A 24111-nucleotide genomic window follows, 5' to 3' on the forward strand; every position below is an offset into this window, starting at 1 on the left:
TTGTATCATCTCCGGTGTACGGTGGAAGTGGAAAATTCTGATCAGCAGAAAATAGATTCATGATGACCAAAAAAATTAGGAGGCCAGAAAAAATTATTTACACCTCTTGGAGCTGGCCGAGCATCCTTATTGATTTCATTAAAGTCATGATGTTCAAAATTTATTGAAAAGTATATATTTTTTATAAATTTAAAATGTCTTTATTCATAGTGATTATTAAATTCATCTAAATAATAATATAATATTATTTTTTAATAATAATATTTTTAATTTTTTTTATATTTTATAATTACACTAACTATATGTATATTAATAATTTAATTTAATTCTTAAATTAATTATTATTTTTCAACTAATTTTTTTCCTCAACCTAATTATCTAACAAATATATTTTACCAACATTTCTTCTACCTAACAATGCTCAAATGTGAAATTCTCCTTCTCCATCTCAAGATTGTGATATCACAATTCTGGCACACCTTACACTTGTACTAAGCTGGGGCCAATACATTACTTTCTTATCTCATACATAATGAAAAAAGCAATCTTATCGACCCAGGGGATGACTTCGGACTCCTGCGGGACAACGACGATGTTTTTGCCCTTATCATTTTTGTTATTGGGCTTGAAAGAGTGGTTAATGTGGTCGTTGTCATCGATGTCCATGACTACGGGAGATAGTGACTTTGCCATTGGTAAGAAACGATGTCATTTTGGTTTTGGGCTCTGCGTTTTGGTTCTTTGCTTTCACTTTGCTTTAGCTATTGAGAAGGAGACGAACCTAGCTAAGAAGAAGGTCGCGCAAGGAAGCTAGAGCACGAAATCTCAAACTAGTGTGGAGCGATCTCTGATTTTGTGTGAAGAATCGAAAAGACGAAGCTCGACTCAGTGCACTGCAAAAATGAGAGAAAGGGAGAGAGAAAACACGCGAGGAGGAAAATAGAGAGAGAGAGAGAGAGAGAGAGAGAGAGAGAGAGGAAAAAAGACCATTATGGGATTAAACGGGAATAAAAAAAATATATTTGGTTAGTGAATTGTAACAGTTCAAATTTAAAGGAATCCATAATTTTACTATAGTTCAAAGTTTTCTATTTATCCATTTGACTAATCTAATAAAGATGTATTTGGAGGATAAAAATTATATTTTATCTTTGGCTAGACTTTGATGAATTCAATATCAATGATTTTCGATCTAATATTTAAATATTTATTGTTATGAGAAAAAAAATATAAATAAATGCAGAACCAAATGTAAAAGAAACTATGAAAAGAATTTAACAGAAATAATTTGGACATCTAATTACGATAAATTGAAGAAGAGGGTAGCCAAACACATTGAAACGCAACATTATTTATTTATTTATTTTTATCTTCATTAAAAAGAATGAAAAATAAGTAGTTTTCTTTTGAAATATGGTCTTGCGCGTTTAGTTTCCTTGTTTTATTCGGAACAAAACACAGCCTAGCAGCATAAAAGTTTCGAACTGATCTTTCTTGACCTTACAACTACTTGAAGGGCCATGCATGGGATGCGATGACTAGAGAACTCGATCCCTCTCTCCTATGATCTCTTGCCGACAATTTGATTTAGACAATGAGATGAAATTTTTTAATTTTAAATAAAAGTTTAAAATATTATTATTATTTTTAAAATATAAAAAATTTAAATTATTTATTATATTTTATATAAAAATTTTAAAATAATTAAAATAATAAAATAAAACATTCTATTTATCAAACCTGTCCTATATCTCTCTCTCTCTCTCTCCCTGATTTATGTATAATCTGCCGACATGATCATCGCATAAAGCTGAATGGTGCATGCATGGATGCCAGGGTATGGACCAAAGTTAGATTAGCTAGTCTTTTGTCTCATCAAAGCTGCATGCATCACGTGTCTGGTCTCTGTTCCACGAAAATGAAAGAAAACGAAAATACTCCTACCTTATCCGCAGCATATGATACCACATTTACTGCAAACGATTATAAGCGGTAGGGTTTAGCTTTCAAACCAGCTCATGTCGATCTCCCTCATTTATATGGCACTCAAGTGTGGGACTTTTTTGTACGGATTATATTATGTGCTGCTCGATCGGTTGACGTTGTATTAGCTAGGAAGATATGTAATTACTAAAAGCACACAGATTTCGGGCGATAATTATAATTTGGACACGAGTGTACGTGGAAATAAATTGGTGGTGTTGCAAAAGTTCCAATACTGTTTGTCGTCTTGAGAGACGTGGCAAGGAATCACATTCTGCTAAGTAAAGTCATTTTCATTATCGATTTGACACTAATGGGATCATGTCGACACGAAAGCTTTTTAATCGGCCATTGGGAGGAGCCTCACATCTACGATTCAACACGTAAATACTGAAAATTAACTTAACATCACGTGAAGATGAAGCACAAAAAAATAATTATTAACTACTTAATTTTAGTTATAAATTACTTGTGAAATTTTTTAAATTTGATTTTCTTTGATTATTAAACGTAAAATACAAATAATAATAATAATAATAATATTTACGCGTTTCAAATATTGATATGATGACATTTGGAATTTCCTTAAAACTTACATCGTGACTTAATTTATTGTCATTAAATAATATTAATTGCATGATTGAAAATCGGCTTAAAAATGAAGAAACATAAGAGCCGTGTACATTAATATATACTCTTGCAGTTGGTCATGATTAGAGGTGTCCGTGTCCTCATTATATACAAATTATTGATCAAAGGTACTACATACAAGCTGCACATGAATTATTAAGCACCTAGCTCTTTAACTGATTCCGTGTTGCTTAGCATGGCAGCTTAACAAGTATGAAGTTCAATCAAGTTTGTCGTCCTAACTAAAGGTGTGAATCCCAAGTGATCATGATCATCATGTTGTATATGCATAATCGTACGGTTTTAGTTAAGTTCCTCATGATGTAGATCAGTGACATGGCCCTAGCTTCTGTATTAATGCACATATACCTCTGGCCGATATTAGTCGGTGCAATCATGCATCTTAATTATTATGGGAATTGCGTGGCGTACGTGACGTGCATACATGGCGTCCACCAGTTTCATGAAACCATGCATAGACCTAAGCTGTAAATCAAGGTACTTTTTTTTTTTGAAAAGTAAATCAAGCTAGGTACTTTAGTCCAGATACGTACCCTTAATTCCAGTTGAAATTATGAGGGGTCTAGCCGCTAATGTGCTCTAGTTTGGTGTTTTTATGACACTGGTTGGGAAAGCATTAATATGTTTGGTGCTGTATTGGAGTCTCGAATCCTTATTGCCAATCGATATAATTAAGGAAAATGCTTCTCTTCTCACTAGTAGTTTGCGGGGCTATCGTTGAGATTTTTTGTTTTATTATTATTATTATTTTTAACTTAATAATTAAGTAAATATCTTTTTAATAATATTGTGAATTTTTTTAATATTTAAAAATTTTAAAAATACATGTAAAAAGAAAAACATAAAATCAACTAGCGGGAGCTTCCAATGGTGGCTGTAGAGCCCCCTATAATTAATGTGGTTTTGTTTCTATGTATAATAATTGGTGGAAATGAGTCGAGCCATTTTAGCCCTACACTTATGGCTTAATATTCTAGCTCAATATGCTCGTCTTATGTTACTATATGTTAATTTAAGTTAATTTTCCAATTGCAAAATATCTCACATATATATATATATATATATATATATATATATATATATATCCAGTAATTTTACATGCATAAAAATGGATGGGACGTGGAGTTGCTTAGGAGCCTAGTGGAGGAGAATAAATTGGAAGAGACACTAGAGGAATGAGGCCAAAATAAAGAAGGTGAAGATTTATTGATATGGATTCTAAACGTAAATGGCAGTTTCTCCTCCAGGAGCATGTGGGCAGTGGGATTGTGTTAAGAGTTAAAAACACCAAAAATGGAATGGGCGGATTGGGTTTGGAATGCAGCCCTCCAAAAAAAATATTTAGTAATGGTGTGGAAGGCAATGAATGGTTGCCTCAATGTGGACGATAGAATACAAAAGCTGGGCATACCAATGGTCTCAAAATGTGAATGTTGAGGAGAGGGGTGTGTGGAGGACCAAAACCGTGTGCTGGCTAGAGGTAAAGTTGCGGAGGAAATATGGCGCAGAGCGGCTATCCAAGAGGGCATGCCTTTTGATTTGAAGACATCTTGGAAGGAGAAAATAGAAGCTTGGTTCCGACAAGCAGCTCGAGCATCCCAAAATGGGTGTATTGGTCTTATGTCAGCCATCATAACTTGGTCTCTTTGGTTGTGGCATTGCAAAGCAAGAATGGAAGGCAAGGCGAACTCAGTGGAGTCCCTATGATAGTCAAAAAAAGATGCAATCATTTGGGTTGGGGTTCGGCTAAAATTTGGAAATAAAATGCAAATTGGGAATGATGAGTTACTAAAGGCATTGTCCATTCCTTTTTAAGGCACCCTAAGGAAAAAGAGTGAGAATTGTAAAATGAAATTTGCTAGTAAAGGGATGGTCCAAATTGAATGTGGACGGTAGCAGCCTTGGTAACCCAGGCCGAATGGGGGTCGGGGGGCTGATAAGGGATGATGCGGGGAGGTTGAAGATGGCTTTTTCAATAGGACTGGGTCACGGTACTAATAATGTGGCAGAATTAACGGCTCTTCTCCATGGGCTAAGGTACTGTAGAGAACTCAGTATAGTGAAATTCAAAGTGGAGCTAGATGCTCTTTTGGTGGTGAAGTGGCGAGAGAAAAAGCAATGTGGAATCTGGTACCTAGAGGAGTTTTGGGAAGAAATACAAAGGCACCTATCCATTATGCAGGTGGTGGTAAGGCATGTGTATAGGGAGTGTAACGCTGTAGCAGATCTCTTAGCCTGTTTATTGACTGGTCTGAGTCCAAGGAAATGGATGCAGTTCAGGGACCTTCCACACTTGCTGCATTTTTAATTTTGCATTCAAAGTCTATGTACATGGGTTTCCTCCCTTAGGCCTTGAATCAGATATATATGGAGAATGAGTGCATCATCATGTACTTTTTAGTCAAATTTAATGAATTCAAATAAGAAGCTGATATAAAGTAAACTAGCATTGCAGAATTTATTATCATCTGTAATGTTAATTTTTCTACTGAAATCCAAAAATTAATCTTTTCCTTTCAACTGGAAAATAAAGAAATATAAACCATTTTGAAGGAGATAAAATATCTCAGAGCCATACTAGGTTTCCAATCCAAGCCCAATGAAAGGGAACTCATCAGGAAGGAAGAAAGGTAGGGACAAAGAGCCGAAGAAGGAAAATTATGTCAAGAGAAAAAATGGAAATGCGACATAAAAGTGAGAAGATGAGACATAAAGCAAGGGATAACCAGAGAATAACAGAGGCTTCCAGATGATTTTATAGGGGAAAAACTTCAACTTCTCAAACTTTTTCAACCTAACAATAGAGACTCCAGCAACGAGATTTAAATGAGAAGATAAAACTCAAATCTTCATTGTACAACAAGGATAAGAGACCATAAGAGGCTGTAAAACTATCATCTTATAGTAGATTCTCTGCTCCACGAACCCCTGTGGATTTAGGCATTATGTCGAACCACCTAAATCTATTTGCCTCCGTCTCTTTATTTTCTATGCATTTATTTACTGCTCACCAACATGAATGAATGAACAGACACCGTACAACCACACTAGACCATGGCTGGGGACTCCACACTACACCAATCGACACCCGAATAGTCTCAGCTGGCCAAGAATGAATCTTTCTTCCCTTTCCTGTGGTCAAACACATCTCCTGTCAAAGCTGAGTTTCACGCTCGCACCTTACACAGTCGAACACATCTCCTGCCATAGTCGAGTTTTGTGCTCGCACCTTATGTGGCCGAGCCCATCTCCCACTATAGCTAAGCTCCACACTCGCATATTATGCTGTCGAGCCTATCTCTTGCCTAGCCTTGCGGTGGGAGATCTTTATCTCCTAACTCAAGTAGAAAGCAAGGGATCCATTCTTGAAATTTATTTTATTACAGATTTCTACGAACTACCTTAGTCACATATTTTATCTTGAAGATTTCCAAGACCTTCTTTTGGAGTGAACTGGCCTTAAGAATCGTAGGCAACTTGAGGGGATAAAATATCTTAGTCCCAAACTGAGTTTCCAAGCCTAGCCCAATATGAGGGGATTCATTAGGAAGGAAGAAAGAGAGAAGGAATAAAGGGATAAAGAGCAGAGGAAGGAAATGGTTATTATGAGGAAAAGTGGAGATGTGACATAAAGGAAAAAAGATGGAACATAAAGCAAATGAGGAGCAGAGGATAAAGGTGGCTTCCAGATGACTTTATAAGAGACGAGATCTAAACTAGAGGATAGAGCTCAGATCTCTATTATACTACAAGGATGAGAGATCAGGAAGAGACTGTAAAACCATCATATTATAGTGGATTCTCCCCTCTCAAAACCCTCGTAGATGTAGACATGCATTACGCCGAATCACGTAAATATATGTATTTTTGTCTCTTTATTTTCTCTATATTTATTTATTGCTCACCACTATGGATGAATGAATGGACATCTTACAATAGCACGGAACTACCACTAAAGGCTCCACACTATACTGATCAACATTCGAATAATCTCTGCAGGTCGAGAATGAATCTTTCTCCCCTAACAGCATGTTATATTACTTTTAAGCGTTACCCCCACACATACACACATACATATATATATATATATATATATATATATATATATATAATAATAGCATTAATGATCATCTTCCGGCATGTTGGGGTTGCTCATTTCCAGCATTAATTTATATCCGAGGTCAAGGCGTCGTAGATCACTAGTCTTGGAGTTTTGCTGCACTGTGTGATAGGCTGATAGCTTCGTCGCCGAACCAAACTTCCTGATCTGGTTCACACTCTCAACATCACAGATAATTCAAACAAGAACCATTTCAATGGTCCTGCCCACTTTAATTCTTTTGGACAATTCGATCGACATCTTATACATATATATATAAACTTAATTTGGAGCGTCAAATGGTTATTGTTTGAATTAACCGTGATGTAGAGAGGGATATATATATCTATCAACGATATATATTTTAATAAAAGATTAATGTAATTAATTTTATAAATGAATCACTTAAATAAAAAGTCACCTAAAATATCTCATAACCACCTATTAATATAATTAGATGTGATAAAATCTTGATGAAATCATTAGTAGCTGTTAAAAAAAAAAAAAAAACACCCAGAAAATTGGTGGTGCATGGCGGCTGTTGCGCATAAGACCGTTGGTCATGGCCGTGGTTGCAAGGCAGCTAGGTGCTTGGATATATGCTGCCTCTGAAGCTTCTTCAAGAAAAGAGTGGGGGAAAATAAAGAGAGGGAGATTTGGCCGAATAAAACAGATCGATGTGTGATCTTTTCACATTATTTTCTGTCCTAATTAATAATTTTTACTTCTAGAAAACAGATGATTAACACATGTTGATATCATAGTATTTTATGCGTAAACGACATGCATGACATTAAATAATGTAAGATCCGATGATCCGTATACTTTGTAAATTTTTATTCATAGGAAGTGTTTTTTTTTTAAAAAAAAAAAAAAAAGTGTAAGCATTGTTATAATTAAGGATCCGAAGAAAACTAGATCTCATCTTTGACATTAAGGTTGAAGAAGCTAGCTTACATTTCAAGTTTTTATCAATGGTGGGATCGATGCAAAAAAAGGAACATTATCGTATAAAAGATCGTATTCCCCCATTAAGAATAATCTTTTGTTTCTGGCTAAAGTCGGTGGTGTCTGAAGCACAGAGTTTTGGCTAGCTAGAAAGCTCGTGTCGTTTTCTTGATTACAAATAAAATAAAGTTGTGCGACCCCATACACTGAAAAAGCTTTTCGTGACAAACTGGCCTTTGGTTCAATAATTGCAAGCAAAGAAAGTTGGGGCACGGGGTACCAACTTTTATGAGAGAGGACTCTGTTACAGCGATAAAAAAAAATTGAAAAATGGCCACCGCTTGCCTTTTTTTTTTTAATGATTAAGAAAAAAGTACTTAATATTATTATAAATTTTTTATATTTTTTAAAACTATTAAAAAGTATTAAAAATGATTTTAAAAAATCAAAAAAAAAAAAATTTAGCCGACTCTAGTTTCATCCAAACAAATTTACATAAAAATAATATTATAAATTGATTAATTTTAACGTTCCGATTACACAGGTGAGACGAGATATTTTAAATAATAATAAATATAATATTATTATAATATAATATTTAAATATTACTTTTATATTAAAATTTAAAAAAATTAAATTATTTATTATATTTTATATGAAGATTTGAAAAAATTATAATGATAAATTAAGATGAGATGAGATTTTTAATTTTAGTTAAATAAACAAGACTTAAGTGATCTGTTAAATCTATTTTATAGTAAAAATAATTTTATAATCTAACAAATATATGAAATCACATCAATTTTATTTCTGTTTATCAAAACATATATCAAAATCACATGAAGTACCTCAGTTTGATAGTATTGAGAAAAAAAATCAATCCATGTATTAAAATAATATTATGGACCTTTAATGTGATTTACTCGTGGAAATTGGGGAAACTGTATATAGAATAAAAAATTGTGTGATGTGTTGGGTAGGGACTTATGCATAGCAAAGTTCTGTAGAATATTGTTGGAAGCTGAAAGATCCAATGCAGGGAAAATGGGAAAAATTAGAAAGAAGAAAATAAAAAAAAAAAGGTAAACCCATTATTTATTCATATAACTGATATGAATAAAACTCACGAGAACCAAAAAAATCCATATAAAAAATTAAGAACTGATAAAGTTTCTCTACGAAAATTCAAAATTCGAATAAACTGAAAATGAACAAATCAAACTAGAATAAAGAAAAATTATTACACCATTAGACATAATTTTATTTTTTAGGGGCTTTTCTAAACAGCACCCAAAGCGCCCATCAGAGCCATACTCAGCGCGAGTGTAACGGTACCTGCTAACACATTAGTAATCGTAGGAGCTGTTACAGCGCATGCAAATGACCGTGGCGACGTCGGTGCGACTTGGCTCCCAGATGGGGGGGTAACAGCCCCCTCCGGTGTAGAAGTTGTCGGTTCCATCGATGGCGGCGGGGTTGACTCAGGTGTTGAAGCTGGAGATGTTGAAGATGGTGCCATACCTGGAGTGTTGGCTTCTGGAGAAGGTGCCAAGGATGGCGACACTGCTGGCGTAGTTGGAGCGTATGCTTCTGGAGAAATTGACATCGATGGTGGCGATACTGCTGGCACAGGCCCATAAGACCCTGGAGCTAATACTGGCGTAGTTGGAGCGTATGCTTCTGGAGGAATTGAGATCGATGGTGGCGATACCGCTGGCACAGGCCCATGATAAGACCATGGAGCTGATACTGGTGGTGTTTCCGGAGCGTTTGGCATAGGGGTTGATGACGACTTTGGTGCCAAGGCTGGTCCAGCTGGGTATTTAGGCGCCAGAGCCGGTGCCAAAGTGGGTGCTTTAGGAGATTCCGGGGTCGGAGTACCAGGGGCTGGGGCTTTAGGAGTAGGATATGGAGCCGATACTGGTGATTTCTTCGGAGCACTGGAACCAGGTGACGGTGACCCCGGGGACATGGCTGGTCCATGTGAGTTTGCAGGAGGAGACGAAGGAGGAGGGTTTTTCTTGGTGTGTTTTACCGACAAAACAGTAACAGTCAGTTTCTGCCCCTTCTCACAGTTTTGCCCTTTCCCACTGATGAAAAAGAATGGTCCGGACCTATCCAAGTTGAACTCAGAATCACCGTCCTCCAATTTCTTGATGGGGTTTTTTGTGTTACATTTGTCGTAATCGTCTTTGTTCACAACAAGCACAGAGTCCGTTCCCTTCTTATACTTAAAGACTATAAAACAAACAAACGAAAACACCCACGTACAAAAATAAATCAAGGTCCAAAAGTCACAAAATAAATCGATCAAAAACAAAAACTATAAAAGAAAAGAAGTATCAATGCGATTCTTGACGATCGAGAATGTAATTACCAAGATTATCATTGACTTTGAATCTGTTTTTCCCAGCCCACTGGCTGTAGCTCTCGGAGGGGTACAAGACCCACCCATCTTTTCCGCCAACGTAGAATTTGTAAGCTTCGGATAAATATAGAAAACAAGAAAATAGAACAATAAAGAGGGAGATATGTCTCTGAAACTCCATGAGCGAATTATATATGGAAACAAAGAATTAGATGATCCTTCGAAAATCTAAGAGAAGTATATTTATATATATATATATAAACCAGAGATGAGCGATCGATGCACGAGCGAGAGAGAGAGAGAGAGACAGAGAGTGTACGTGTGGAAACCGAGGCCGGGGACGGGTTGGACTATAAAGGCATTTCCATTGAGTCATTGACGTTAACCTTCGTGGGAACAGAAATATTGCAGAAACCGTGTAAATTTGGAAGGGTACGACGAATCAACTGCCGTTTATTTTTCAGCAATGTTGGGAACCCCAGACGTGGCATAATCGTAACGACTCTCAAGCATAACGGTAACTTTAGGGATTTTAATGCAGTGTCGGTTGGAGAGTTATTGATAGGTTTTAATTTTTATTTAATTTTTGTATCTTCGGGAAGACGAGATCATCATTGATTCACTAGTGATCCAGAGTGCTTGTGCTTGATTATCAATATTGTTACTTTCTATCTTCTGTCACGTTATTATCACTGGCATAGACTTCTCAAATCTAATCTAATACCCAAAAACTTACAACAAGGACTACAAAAGTAAATATATATAAAAGAAGAGTGATAAAAGAATCTTTTTATCTTCTAGCTTTTTTGTTTTACTTATTTATTTTTTAACCCTAAGCCTTTATGGTGTTTGGTGAGTGGGACCATTTCTATTTTTTCTTTTTTTTAATTAATGGGTTGGATGACTAAGGGCTAGTTTTGATATTAGAATATTTTGAGAATATTTTACTATTATAAATTATTTTATAATTTTATCATTATTTTTTACATATTTTTTTTTATTTTTTATTATTATTTAATATTTTATCAATATTTGTTCATTACTATTCACATAATATTTGAAATCACCTCATTATCTAAATACAACTTAAAACTTTTAAATAAAAATCAAACTAGAAAACCTATGTTAGGGAGAAAAAAGGGCCTAAATTGTTATTCAAATTGGAGCTCACATGCAGACCGGATACAAGTAAACTATTTATAAAACAGTTTGTGAGGTAAATAAAATGAATAATATTATATATAGTCGTGAAATGTGCAAACGTCACGCAATCAGTTCGAAAAAGAATAGAGTCTATGATTAAAAAGTTAGTTTTTTTCATGTGGATCTCGTATTAATTCATTTTTTTTAAAGATACAATGCAGTACTTGCATAATCACGATTGCAAATATGATTTCTTAAATAAAATTTACCAGTACAAAATTAATGCTGCAGAGGGCAAGGCTAGTTTCAAGATATTAGAAAAGGCAATGGAAAGAATCCAATGAAGATCCTTCCCACGTATGCTTAGTGCAAATGACATGCACGGTCATGAGTACCATGTATAAGAATTAAGTGACCGCCATTCATGTGAAACTGAAGCTGCCAAAGCCCCCCCATGCAGCTTGAAACCAAGAGCTGTCCAATGTACGAAAGCGCATATGTGCATATAAAATGCAGGTAAGAATCAGTTAATAACCAATGGTATATAGCAATCAGAATGCAACGTCCAAGGCCAAGGGCATAACCATAGACAGAGTCTAAAAAATACCAGGATATTCTGCAGAAACAAGAAATATCATGTGGCAGAGAGCCGCAGTCATTGCAATGTGATCGATGATGGATATGATCAACATGATTAATAATAGGAAGGGTATGTTGCAAGGCGCTTGCAAATTAAATAATAATAGGGGGAGCAGATGCAGGCTGCTTTTTCTTTCAATAACCAGCCCAATCATGATTACAGAACAATCATGGTCCACTCAACCTCAGTTCACTATTTTTCAAACCTTCTATGTACCAGCTCCAACTATCATAAATACACAGTTGAAGCACCCAATTGAAGGACAACTTAAATCCGCGCCCACAGTGTGTCTCAACGTCTCTCAAGAGCTCCATTACTTTTGGACCAAACCCAAAATGATAGGCTTCAAGCTGACACGGTAAAGAGCATATTAATGAGAGTGAATATTGATGAACGTTGCTTCAAATTCTAGTAATAAGGTGGTTAAATTGGTCACTTTGATGATCTAATTAATGAAGGAATTGGATCCAACAGAGACTTCACTTCAACTGGTATGTTCCAATCAAACCTGGCTTTCAAAACTAATACATTACCTATATTTTCACTTTAATTATGACATTAGTAAATGATCATGAGATCAGTAGCAAGCGCCATTCTCACATACCAGATGTCAATTCACATGCTTCCAAAATATATCTGTAAGACAGTGAACGCTAGCTTTAGAAATTTCTAATGGGGAAAACTAAAAGACCAAAAGCATAAGCATTACATGAAATCCTGGAAAACCATATCTCAACCAAAGAAAGGAGGAGGATTGGATTTACGCTTGATATAAAATATTAATATAGCTTTGCTAGTAAAAGCATGATGGGAAATGTGCAAAACAAATTCCAGTATTTGGCAAAAGCTCTTATCAAAAAAATATTTGAAACAAAGTGTATTTGAAAAAGCAGCCCCAAAAGTCACAGATTCACCTTTTTGGAAGGGTTTACTCAAGACAAGACCGTTAATGAAAAAATGTATTTATTTCAAAATTACAAATAGTTTATCTGTTGGAGTTTGGCTAGACCTCTGGATCCTGACTTTAAAAAATTTCAAACCTACTCCCCTTGACCCTTCATCGAAAATCTTGATTACTCTAATAGTCTCAAAGGTGATTATTCAAGCTACCGGATCATGGAATATTCCTATATTAACCTCTCTTTTTCAACAGTATAGTATCAATAAAATCCTAAAAATCCATTTACCTCTTTCCAACCAAGGGCCGGATAGTTTCATCTGGACCAAAACACAAAATAGAGTTTTCACTATTAAGATTGTCCACCACCTTGCTTCCAATCTGGCTCTCCCTCTTATGGAATTAACTCCTGATATCCAATGGAGAAAAATTTGGAACCTCCGAATCCATGATCCGCACAAACTCCTCTTATGAAAAATTATTTGGGATATTCTACCCACAAGAGAGTGCATCAAACACTTTATCCCAAACTTAATCTCCATAAATTGCCCTCTATGTGATGAAATAGAGGAGACCCAGCTTCACCTTTTTATAAAATGCCCCATATCTAGAATACTTTGGAATCAAAGCAAATGGCCACTGAATCTCACTTCCTTGGGCATAACTTCAATGAAAGATTGGCTGCATTTCATCTTAAACCCCATGCATAAACTAGGTCTAACTTCACGGGAAGAACATCCCTTCAAACTTTTTGCAAGGCTGATTTTAGATTTTATCTGGAGGCTACGAAATAACTTGGTTCATAATAAAAAAAGATCTATCCCGCCAAAATATGTTATAGCAGCTAAATTCTTCTTATGAAGAAAATCTACAGGTCTGGAAGAAAAGATTAGCACTAAAAGGGAGGAAAAATGGAAGAATCCTTCTACAAACCAAATATGTATATCTTTTGATGCAGCGGTTAGAAACTCATTCTCTTTAGCCTCAGCAATAAGCAGAAACTCGAAAGGGGAAGTCATTCAAATATGAACTGAGGAAAATCCCACTACTATCCTAGTGTTGGCAGAGGCTCTTGTGGTAAAATTGGCTTTCAAAATGGCAGAATCTATCAACTCTCCATCAACCTCTCTAGTTGGGGACTCCCAGTTAGTTATCTCTTCTATCTCTAAAACGGAAGTGGTTTGACAAATATCTACCATCTCAGATGACATTGCAAATTCCTTACATTTCCACCTTGGATGGAGCTATAACAAAATTGATCGATAACAAAATCGACTTGTACACTCAATTGCGCAATGGGCAGCTACAAACTCTTTATTTGGTAACATTCTAATAGATATTATTCATTCTAGTTGTAACAGCCCGCTAGAAATTCAATTGTGAAATTTCTATTAACTTTAGGAACCTCGTGAAAACCCCATAAGTTTTCACGAATCCATTAATCGTATAGGTTTTTGTCTAACTATATAGTTAGTGTTATTATTTACTATGGTATCAGAAGTGTGTTTTTGATTATTGGAGATAGTTAGAAGTGTCAAAATGTATTATGGTTTGTGTCATTAGACTTAGAGGGTTATTTAAAGTCTTATGGCGCAATAACATTTTTTCATATTTTCGGACAAAACGTCTATTCAAAACTGTAGATATTATTGGATAAAAAGAAATATCTTGAGGTAATTTTCATGAATATTATTGGGTAAAAATATTTTGAGTTGATTTTTATAGATATTATTAGATAAAAATATCTTAAGTTGATTTTTTGTAGATACTATTGGATAGAATATTATGAGATAATCTTTTATAGATATTTTGGGTAGGAGAAAACTATACTCAACTCTCAACTCCAGCCTCATCTCTTCCATATCTCATCCATAAGTATCTCCAGCCACCTCTCCCCACGAAATTATCTTCATTTACACTTTCCATTGAAAGAATATCAAACACTCTCTCTCGGACAGCTTTTAGGAGGTCTTTTGCACACCCATTTCGAAGCTTTTGTAAGTGTTTTATCATAAAGTCTTCTTCATATAAGTTGTTCCTTTTTTAGTCTAGTTTACATGGATATCTTATTTGCCCCATTTGAAAATCATTTGGTCAGTAAAATATTGTGTAAACTATAGAAAGGCCATTCTGGGAGATAAACTGGAGAATATGTTATAGTTTGGAGTTTTTGACCAAGCTAATGGATAGATATTGGTCCAAAATTTTTATGGAGTATTGTTAACATGTATATGTGACTATTGGTTGAGGATTTTGCATGATTAAAGGTTTTGATGAAATATTTTCTTAGATTTAGAAACTTAGAAACTGGAAGAAGAAAAACAGTTTCTGTTTTGAGAAAGTTTAACTCTTTGGTGGTCTAAACCTATTCCAATGACTTTGATAATTTTATTGGAGAATCCTAAACATCTTATATACATGTTATATTATTATTTTGAAGATATTTGGTGTTAATTTCAAATATATGAAATTTTATGCAAAGAGATATTCAAAAAAGTCAAAGTGTGGATATTCTTAGCTAAATTTATGTTTTGGTTAATTTCTAACCATGTGATCTTGAATTAGAAGCTTATATATATTTTAGGACATCTTTTTAAATCATGTGATGGTTTGGTTTGAAGATCATACATTTATAAGTCATAGATTAAGTGATTTATCAAAACTAGTTGAGAAAAAAGTTTCTGTTTTTGGACTAAGTATAAAACCAAAAACTCCAAATGTTATTTTGTGATTTTGGTGACTTTAGTTTGATGATTTAAAGCATGGTTGATGTTAGGATGATATTATGAATATGTTAGAAGTAAGATCTGATTTTTGAAATTCTTGGAGATGTTTTGATTTAAGGTCAAAACTTGTGATTCAAGTACTTGGATCTTTTTACAAAAAAAAAAAAGTTTGGTGTTAATTATAAGTTTTTTCTAAATGGATATTTTAAGTATGGTTTTGAACTTAGGATTGGAAGATGTTTGTTGCAAAATTTTGGTTTAAACATGAGTTTTGAAGTTAGAAGGAATTGCAACAAAAATCAAGGGAAATGGCCTATGGATGTTTCGGCCATAGTGTGTTCTTCATAGTTGTGTTTTGTTTTAAATTTTTCTGAGTTGATATTTAAGTTTAGGACAAAATTTACATGAGGAATGTAAATTTTGAAAACTTTTAGAGTTAGTATGCAAAATCCTTAAGTTATGGGTAAAACGGTCATTTTCCCACATGTAGAGAGTAAAATGAAAATTTTACTCTTTAAGTTAGTATTTTCCATATTTCAAATTATTAGTGATTTAGTTCTAACTTTTAGAATTACTAATTACAGTTCCTCGTGGTCGCACTTGAAGTTTTATAAGAAATGCGGAGATCGAGGTAAGTTAGCTTTTAACTTACTAGCAGTCTACTGTGTATGTGTGCTAAGTAAAGGAACTACAGTGTATGTATGTGTGTTATCATATATGTCATGCCATACCAAGTTATCACGTAATTGTCTATTATACAGAATTTATTCTGTCATCAATTTTTATCTGTTACATAATATATTCTGTTATGTATTACTGTACATTACAAGTACGTCATGCTAAGTATGCCATCTATTACATGTATGTCAAGTCATGTAATATTCACTGTTGCAAGTATGTCATGTTAAATATGTTGTCTATTATATATTATGCCATGTTACGAAATGTTTCTATCTCAAGTTGGTCATGTATTTCAAGTTATGTTCAAGTCACGTTATGTTACGTCAGGGCTTCAGTCCTTTCGTATTCCAGTCACGTTTCATCTTGATTACTTATGTATAGGGTCACAACAATTGTGACGCATACACTACGTGAGATACAGCAATTGTGACACGTAGAATACATGAGGCCACAACAACTGTGGAGTATGTATTTAAGCAGTTAAAGAATAAGTTTCCGTATAATACATGGGGCCACAACAACTGTGGAGTATGTATTTACACGTAGAATACATGGGGCCACAACAACTGTGGAGTATGTATTTTTCATATTAAGTCAAATTTGTGTAGAATACATGGGGCCACAACAATTGTGGAGTATGTACTTTTCATGTTAAGTCAAGTTTGTGTAAAATACATGGGGCCACAACAACTGTGGAATATGTATTTACACGTAGAATACATGGGGCCACAACAACTGTGGAGTATGTATTTTTCATGTTAAACCAAGTTTCAGAACAAGTTCATAATAAGTCAAGTTTCAGATCAAGTTCATGTCAAGTTAAGTTCAGTTCATGTTTCAATTTAAGTTATGTCAATTATGCTATGTTGTACGCCAAGTTATGCTTTAATTACTTATGAATTTGATTATGCATTTATGCTTTTACTGTCATGCATGCATCATTAGCTTGTGTGGAAGTTTTTTGTTAACTTACTGAGATTTGTAATCAAATCTCACTTTGGTAGTCCCAACTACCATTCCCCCCGAATGGTAGATCTTGTTACAAGACCTGAAGGAGAATCAGGAGCTGATCAACTAGACACAGTTGACTAAGCGACGGTGCGACGTCAATGTTAATATAGTAGTTAACGTAAATTACTACTTGTACAATGGAGTTGCATCTTTAGTACTTTTTGGATCATAACCATTTTGGACTAGTGTTGTGATCTATTCAATGGGTCTTTATGTATGAAGTATGTTTTAAGCATTTGGGATATTTTCAATTTGGTGTATAGTATTGCTAAAAAAAAAATTATCCGCTGCGAATATTGCATAATGTTAGATGCATGTTAGGAACATTGCATCTTATATGTCATGAACGGGGGCAAGTAACTTTGTGTTGCATGTCTCGACGCTTCAAATATCCGTCCGATCCCAAACGGAATTTGGGGGCGTCACACTAGTATTTTGCTTATTGACAATGGAAATGATCCTCCTAGATAATTTTGTAATTCTGTTTTTAATATATATACAAACTTGCTTAGAAAAAATTAAAAAATTAAAAAATTTAAAATTTAAAATTAAAGAAAAAAAAAAAAAGAGGAGAAGAGAGAGAGATCAGCTGAAAATTACAGGAAACCATAGTACAAGTTTGTTTTGGCACCCTTCTATCTGTAGGAAGGAAATTGAGCGTTAGACACGTGCCTAGCTAGCTAGGCATTGAATTAACCCCACCCCACCCGGCCCGGTCCATCATGTGTATGATGCTATGTGTGGTCGACGTTGCATTCCTTGCTGGATTTGACTCTTGACCATAAAGAGTGGCCTACACATAGTTTTGCCAGGGAAACAAAAATCAAGATCAAGGAGGCTACGGCCTGATTGTTCAATCCACTTTTCTTTTCTTTTTTTCACTTACCGTGCATGTTATGTTCTGCATGCATGATGCCGGAAAATTTGGAGGTTAAGGAGATCAAACAAACACACCTGCACGCTGCAGAAGCCCAATCATTCTTCGGTGGAAGCCCACCAAATAGATGCAACATACATCAAACACGGACAACATGCAATGCGTCCGAAGCTGGGTTCGCACAATGGTCTTCGATCGATCGGTTTGATGTTGCATTCGAACCTGACGCTTATCCGATCGTGTGTCCCAAAAATGCTTCGTTCTCCTCGAGGTCGAAAGGGCATTTGAAACAACGTTGGAATAAAATTCTTATTTTTTCGGAGTTATAGGACATGACTTGTACGCTTGATGTACGTGCACAGTGCACTACTCGAAATAGAGTAGCAAGGAGTTATGCCATGATCTATTTTACGCTACGTGCGTTATGATCGTTTGAACAAGGGAAATTATGATTAGGTACTACAGTGGAAGACAAAACGCAGAGATTATTTTCATCTCGTAAATGGTCAGCGAATGCAACTTATTCTACAACTAGCTAGACATGATGATCATTTAACTAGCCAGAGAAAGTGGAATGAAATGACTCAAAGCCGAATCATTCAATCAAGATCAGCAGAAACTAAAATTCGGAGGAGTCTCTGCAAACTGAATAATGTAATTTGTAATTGGGGAGTTAATTCCATTTATAAAACGAGGGGAAAAGATCATAAAAACATATTTTTGACTGAAGTCATGATATTACTTCACATTTTCCATGTGGGACGGCAGGAAAATCCTGAACATTCCAACTGTAAGTCTTAAGAGCTAGCTAATTAAAGGCAAATCTAAAGCATGGAAATGGAAAGGTAGCTCAGTTAGGTTTGACAGTTGGGTGAGATATGTGCGTAGCTTCCTGTCAACTCGGATTGGTTATGTGCTGATTTTATTATGGGGAATGCTACAAATTACATAAATTATTATTTATTTTTTGTAAAAAGAAATATAAAAGTTGATATAATGAGATGAAAGTAAGATGAGAATGTGATTTATAAAATTTTTCTTTTTATTATTATTATTATTATTTGAAAAATGCTAGGTTGCCTCTTGGTTTTGCTTCATGGATTTGACTGTTTGTGTATTTTTATTTTTTTAATGTTTAAATAAGTGATTATTAATGAATTTATATATTTTTTAAAATATTTAAAGATATCTAAAAATATATTTTAAATATATATATAATTACAATAGAAGCAAGCCAGCAGTGCAGATTGGGCCACAGGATAGCATCATCTTTATTATTTAGCATGTGGAATGAAAAGGAGATCCTTTCATGTCCCACACACCCATTGCTGAAGCATTAATTGATAATTTTAATAACCCTTATTAAAAATAACGAAATTACGAAATAAAATTACATCAATAATAAAAAGTAAATTAAAAATGACAAAAAATAGAAAAAACCGAAACAGAATAAATGCCGGGGGCAGTGGTTTCCTCAAGATCCACGTCTCTCTGTTTTTATTCCCTCTCTCGCCGCATCTCTCCCCTGTCAGGTCACTTAATGATAAAGTCCCTACAAAATAATTTTGCCACAAAATGTGTCCCGAGCAGCAGCTACGTTGTGATCTCGATCTTCAACTACTTTTCTGCTTTGCATGCATTCAGTTTCAGTTAGCCCGAAACAGGGGTTTCTGTTTCTCTATGATCATCCCTTGGTAGATCCACCTTACCCCATTTCGTGCGGAGAGTAATCAACAAAAGTGTACTGCCTTGACAGAATAGGCCACAGATTAAGCCTATCCACAAACCCTGTACATTGTATTGCACACAAAGGGAAAAAAGCATTAACATTTTGACATTTTCTTTCCTTTTCTCGAGCGTTTTTCTGATGTGTATCTTACTTTCGTCCATACTACCAAGCTATTAGAAGCTCACCTTAACTCCTAGTTTCGTCTTGAATCCAAGGAGACATCCAATCGGTATACCGATTATATAGAAGGTTGCCAAGTTAACATAAACTGCCAAGTGCTGCCAGCCACATCCTCTGGCGACCCCTGCAATATCAAAGTCATGAGTATATATTGAAACTAATGGAGTAAATATATTTGAAGAGTTGGGAGAGATGGAGTGTTCAATTAGAAAATTGTATGATCCAGACCTGATATGACACCCTGCACTGCATCTAAGAATATTGAAATGGCAAGCAGGGGTGTCATTGCAGCAAATTCCTTGATGATTGTAGCGCTGCTACTGAACAAACCAGCCCATAAATTGTGCCCAAGTGCAAGGACCAAAACAATTGTGATGGCAAGAAGGATAGAGAGCTTGAGAGTCACTTCCATGGCTTTCTTAGCCCCGGTGGGATTGCCTGCCCCCAACTCATTTGACACCCTTGTGCTGCCGATCACATTAAGTTTAAAGATTAATTTACCATTGTCTGGTACAGAATGGGGAAATGGAGAACCAAGAGAGACAGAGATTAACTTGGAAGAAGTTATTTTACTAACTGACCTTGCAGCAGCACTGAGACCATAGGCAAACATGAAAGAAATAGCTTCTGTATTCACGCTGAAGTTATAATCCATAAAAATACAAAAAAATATTAATTTTCAACAATAAAGATCATGTCTATAACTGATTCAACTAGGTGGGAAATGATAATGGGACTTACCACATTGCAATCAACGAGGTAGTTGTTTCTGAGTTTTTCAACAGTCCTGCTAAGAGAACCAGAATCTCGAAAGCCCAGTACTCCAAACTGGAAAAATCTTGAAAATAGAGGACTTAATAATTTGATAAGAACTTGAATGTGGCAGAGAAGATTATGCTGAGGAAACTTACCACACCATTGCAGCAGAGGGCAGGGCTAGTTTCAAGTTTGTAAGAATGTATCGGAACGATTCCAAAGAAAATCCTGCCCGTGTATGCTCAAATTTCTTTGCACGATTGACATAAATGGCCAACATAAGAACTGAAATCCATAATGTAATCGAAGCTGCCAATGGAGCTCCCTTAAAACCAAGAGCTGTCCAGTGTACTAAAGCATATGCGAGACCAGCATTAATGGCCAAAGGTAGCCCTGAGAATAAAACCAGGGGCCAAACAACAGATTGTGTTTGAAGAAACCTCAGCATGTTTTGAAGGAAGCCATATGCAAATAACCCGGGAATAAGAAACTTTATATAGAGAGCGGATGTCTTTGCAATGGAACTCTGTTGATGAAGTAAGATCAGTATGGGTTCAGTGTAAAACCAGACGACGGCTAGAATGATGGCAAAGACGGAAGATATGATACATGAAGTTTGTAGATAAATCCCCAATCTTCTGTATAATTTTGCTCCAAATCCTTGCCCACAAAGTGTCTCAAGTGCTCCACTTAACCCAATCTAAAACAAGATTCAACACGAGAGAATCCATTAAAAGTCGAATCAGGAAGCATTTTAGATGTTTCGAAGGATTGCTTCTTTGCAGAAATATCGGCTAGCAATACTGTTCAAAACAGATGCATTACTCAAATCATCACATCAGTGTTTGCATTTCTATTATTTAATATATATCTCTGTTTTTGTGCAAAATGTGCGGTTTCTTTACACGGATTGATAATATTAATATATATAGGCCTTCCTTTACCATCACTGTCATCCTCGTCATATTTGGAAGCAATTATATGGGGAAAATGAATCCGTCCAAGAAAAAACAACTAAACAATAGAAAAGCATTCTGAACAACCGTTCCTCCTGCGACTTCTGCTCTCGCGTTTACCCGTTCTTCGTCTTCCTAGCCTCCACAAGGGAATAAAACCTATATATATTTTACTGGGCAGAGAATGATCAAGAAGATCATACAAATTCATTTCCATACTGTTAGTTGGATTTTTTGCTTAATCTCTAAATAGAATTCGGTTAAGTTCTTGCTCTCTTAAAAACGGGAAGCTATTTCGAAGGTGTTAAAAATGAGCGACATCGAATTTGTTAGGATACAGTATAAATTAAAGCCGCATGCTTAACATAAGATTTCAGAGACAAAATGACGAGTAAAATGAAAAGGAGAAGGAGAAGAAGAAGCAGATTATAAATATAGAAGAGTTACTTACCATGAAAGCGAGGCCCGTGACAACAGCCCACGAGTTTGCAAGAGTAGCACCGGCGAGCTGAAGCTCGCCAAGATGGCCGGCGATCATGACGGATACCAAGGTTATAGAGTAATAGAAAACGTTGGTGAGAATCATCGGCAGGGAAAACAACAATTGGTTCTTGGCCTCCTCCAAGTCCAACAGTTTCTTCCACCACCCTGCTTTGGATCCTTCTTCACCATGATCGTCACCAGTACGAATCTCTAACAAAGGGGAGATATGAGTATCGGAACTGGTGTCTGGCGACATAGCTGTTCCCGATCGACTGCCTTCTTCTTCCCTTCCTTCCTAGATATATAAGTGGTCCACAGAGGCACCGGATGAGGTTAGAAAGTTATCTTTTATACTAATAAACGTTGGAAATGTTTCTTGTATCCTATTTATTCACGTGGGTGATATACCGCCGCAACATAAAGATATTAACTAAAATAAATTCATAAATTAATATAATTTTATAAAATTTATTAGATCTATTTTATAATAAAAATAATTTTATAATTTTAAATCATATCAATTTATAAATTTATTTTTATATAATTTTTTTATAGTTAAAGTATTTTTTTATATATATGTGTGACGAGACTAAACACAAAAATTGACATAATTTAATATTATATAATGTTAGATTGTAAAATTAATTTTATTATAAAATAAATCTAAAATATAATACAAAATCGTTGTGTGAATTTATATATTTACTTTTATAGATTATATTTGCATCATCTAGTAGTAGTTCTAGTAAAAAAAGTTGTGGAATAATAATATTTAATAAAAAAATATTATTTGTCATTTCCACATCATATATTAATAAATCATTTATTATCTTTATAAACACATATTTATACGTTAATATATATATTTTTTAAATAGAAAGATAGATACGATAAATTACGTATTAGAGCACTCACAATGGACATTGTAAAATACATATTTCTTTAAAATATAAAGGAATGCCCTCAAAAAACACCTCCATCGGATCTTATATTTTAAAAATATTTTACATTTTACTACAGTGTTCACTCTACATGTAGAGGAAGCTGTTCAGAAATGTAAACATTTTAAATTCATTTCTCTTTCCTATGTGGATTGGTTTTCATCATTGGTAATTAGATAAAATAATTGAAATGAATAAAAAAGAATAAAAAGTATAATATTTAAATAATATAAAGAAATAAATAGATAAACTGATATATGATATATTATAAAAATTATTATATAAAATAAAAAAATAAATTTTAATAATATATTTTAAAAGATAAAATAGATAAATCATTGGAAGTGCTCTTAGTGTCTAATATGAGAGACGACTCGTAAAGTTTTTATATTTGTCGATTTGTGTTTTATTATGCCTTTGACTTAGTTAAGGGTTATTGAGTATATCTTGGTAATCACGACATTCCGTTCGTACATATCAATGCTGCGGTCCAAAAATTCAAAAAAGACAAAATCATGAAAACGGGATGAAAGTAAATAGTAAATAGAATGACAGTTTGTGATCAGGTAAAGATAATAATATCTAAGCAATGATTGAGAATCTGAGAGAGTGTGCGAAAGACATTCCAGCCCCTAGCTCTGTGATATTCTGTCCGGTTGTCACGAGGCTGTGTCGGTCTCACTCTCCCTTTTCCTTCAAGACAGAGATACCCAACACTTATTGACCATGTCAGTTTGCTTCACAACACCTACAAATTGATCAATAGAGGGTGATAGCATTCACATTCTTTCAGCTCTCATTTTTATGCAAATTGCATTCTATTTTAGATAGAAGAGAAGAAGCGTCTATCTTCACTTATATATGCTTTTGTGCCTTTAAATATTCCATGTTCAGATTTTTCATTTGATTATAAGTTTCCTTTAGGCTACACAAGGAAATGATAAAACAGAGTTGCGCTCAAATATTTAAATTCAACGAAATAAAATCTCTTTTTTTTTTAAAAAAAATAATAATCAAAAAAGACATCCTTTATTTCCATAT

General features: G+C 34.7%; 2 protein-coding genes across 2 annotated transcripts; both read right to left on the reverse strand.

Moving 5' to 3' along the window:
• Nucleotides 1-8828: 8828 nt before the first annotated feature.
• Nucleotides 8829-10375, reverse strand: LOC122290263 (early nodulin-like protein 2). Its single transcript, XM_043097885.1, has 2 exons — nt 10059-10375; nt 8829-9919 (listed from the first exon to the last, which is right to left on the reverse strand). The coding sequence occupies exons 1-2, from the start codon at nt 10228-10230 to the stop codon at nt 8961-8963; spliced, it is 1131 nt and encodes a 376-aa protein (XP_042953819.1). The 5' UTR covers nt 10231-10375; the 3' UTR covers nt 8829-8960.
• Nucleotides 10376-19361: 8986 nt separating this feature from the next.
• LOC122290481 (protein DETOXIFICATION 18-like) lies at nt 19362-22475 on the reverse strand. Its single transcript, XM_043098211.1, has 7 exons — nt 22098-22475; nt 20846-21390; nt 20676-20762; nt 20516-20572; nt 20163-20401; nt 19940-20058; nt 19362-19813 (listed from the first exon to the last, which is right to left on the reverse strand). Exons 1-7 carry the CDS (start codon nt 22383-22385, stop codon nt 19676-19678), a joined length of 1473 nt encoding a protein of 490 aa, XP_042954145.1. The 5' UTR covers nt 22386-22475; the 3' UTR covers nt 19362-19675.
• Between the last annotated feature and the right edge of the window lie 1636 nt (nt 22476-24111).

This window comes from Carya illinoinensis, chromosome 12 (genome assembly GCF_018687715.1).
Source record: "Carya illinoinensis cultivar Pawnee chromosome 12, C.illinoinensisPawnee_v1, whole genome shotgun sequence".
Classification (NCBI taxonomy): Eukaryota; Viridiplantae; Streptophyta; class Magnoliopsida; order Fagales; family Juglandaceae; genus Carya; species Carya illinoinensis.

Coding starts and splice junctions, on each gene's coding strand:
- LOC122290263 (XM_043097885.1), bottom strand. CDS start 10,230: ATGGAGTTTCAGAGACATATCTCCCTCTTTATTGTTCTATTTTCTTGT. Junction 9,920..10,058: donor CAAAGTCAATGATAATCTTG/GTAATTACATTC, acceptor TTTGTTTTATAG/TCTTTAAGTATAAGAAGGGA.
- LOC122290481 (XM_043098211.1), bottom strand. CDS start 22,385: ATGTCGCCAGACACCAGTTCCGATACTCATATCTCCCCTTTGTTAGAG. Junction 20,573..20,675: donor ACCTCGTTGATTGCAATGTG/GTAAGTCCCATT, acceptor TTATAACTTCAG/CGTGAATACAGAAGCTATTT. Junction 20,402..20,515: donor GGTCTCAGTGCTGCTGCAAG/GTCAGTTAGTAA, acceptor TGTGATCGGCAG/CACAAGGGTGTCAAATGAGT.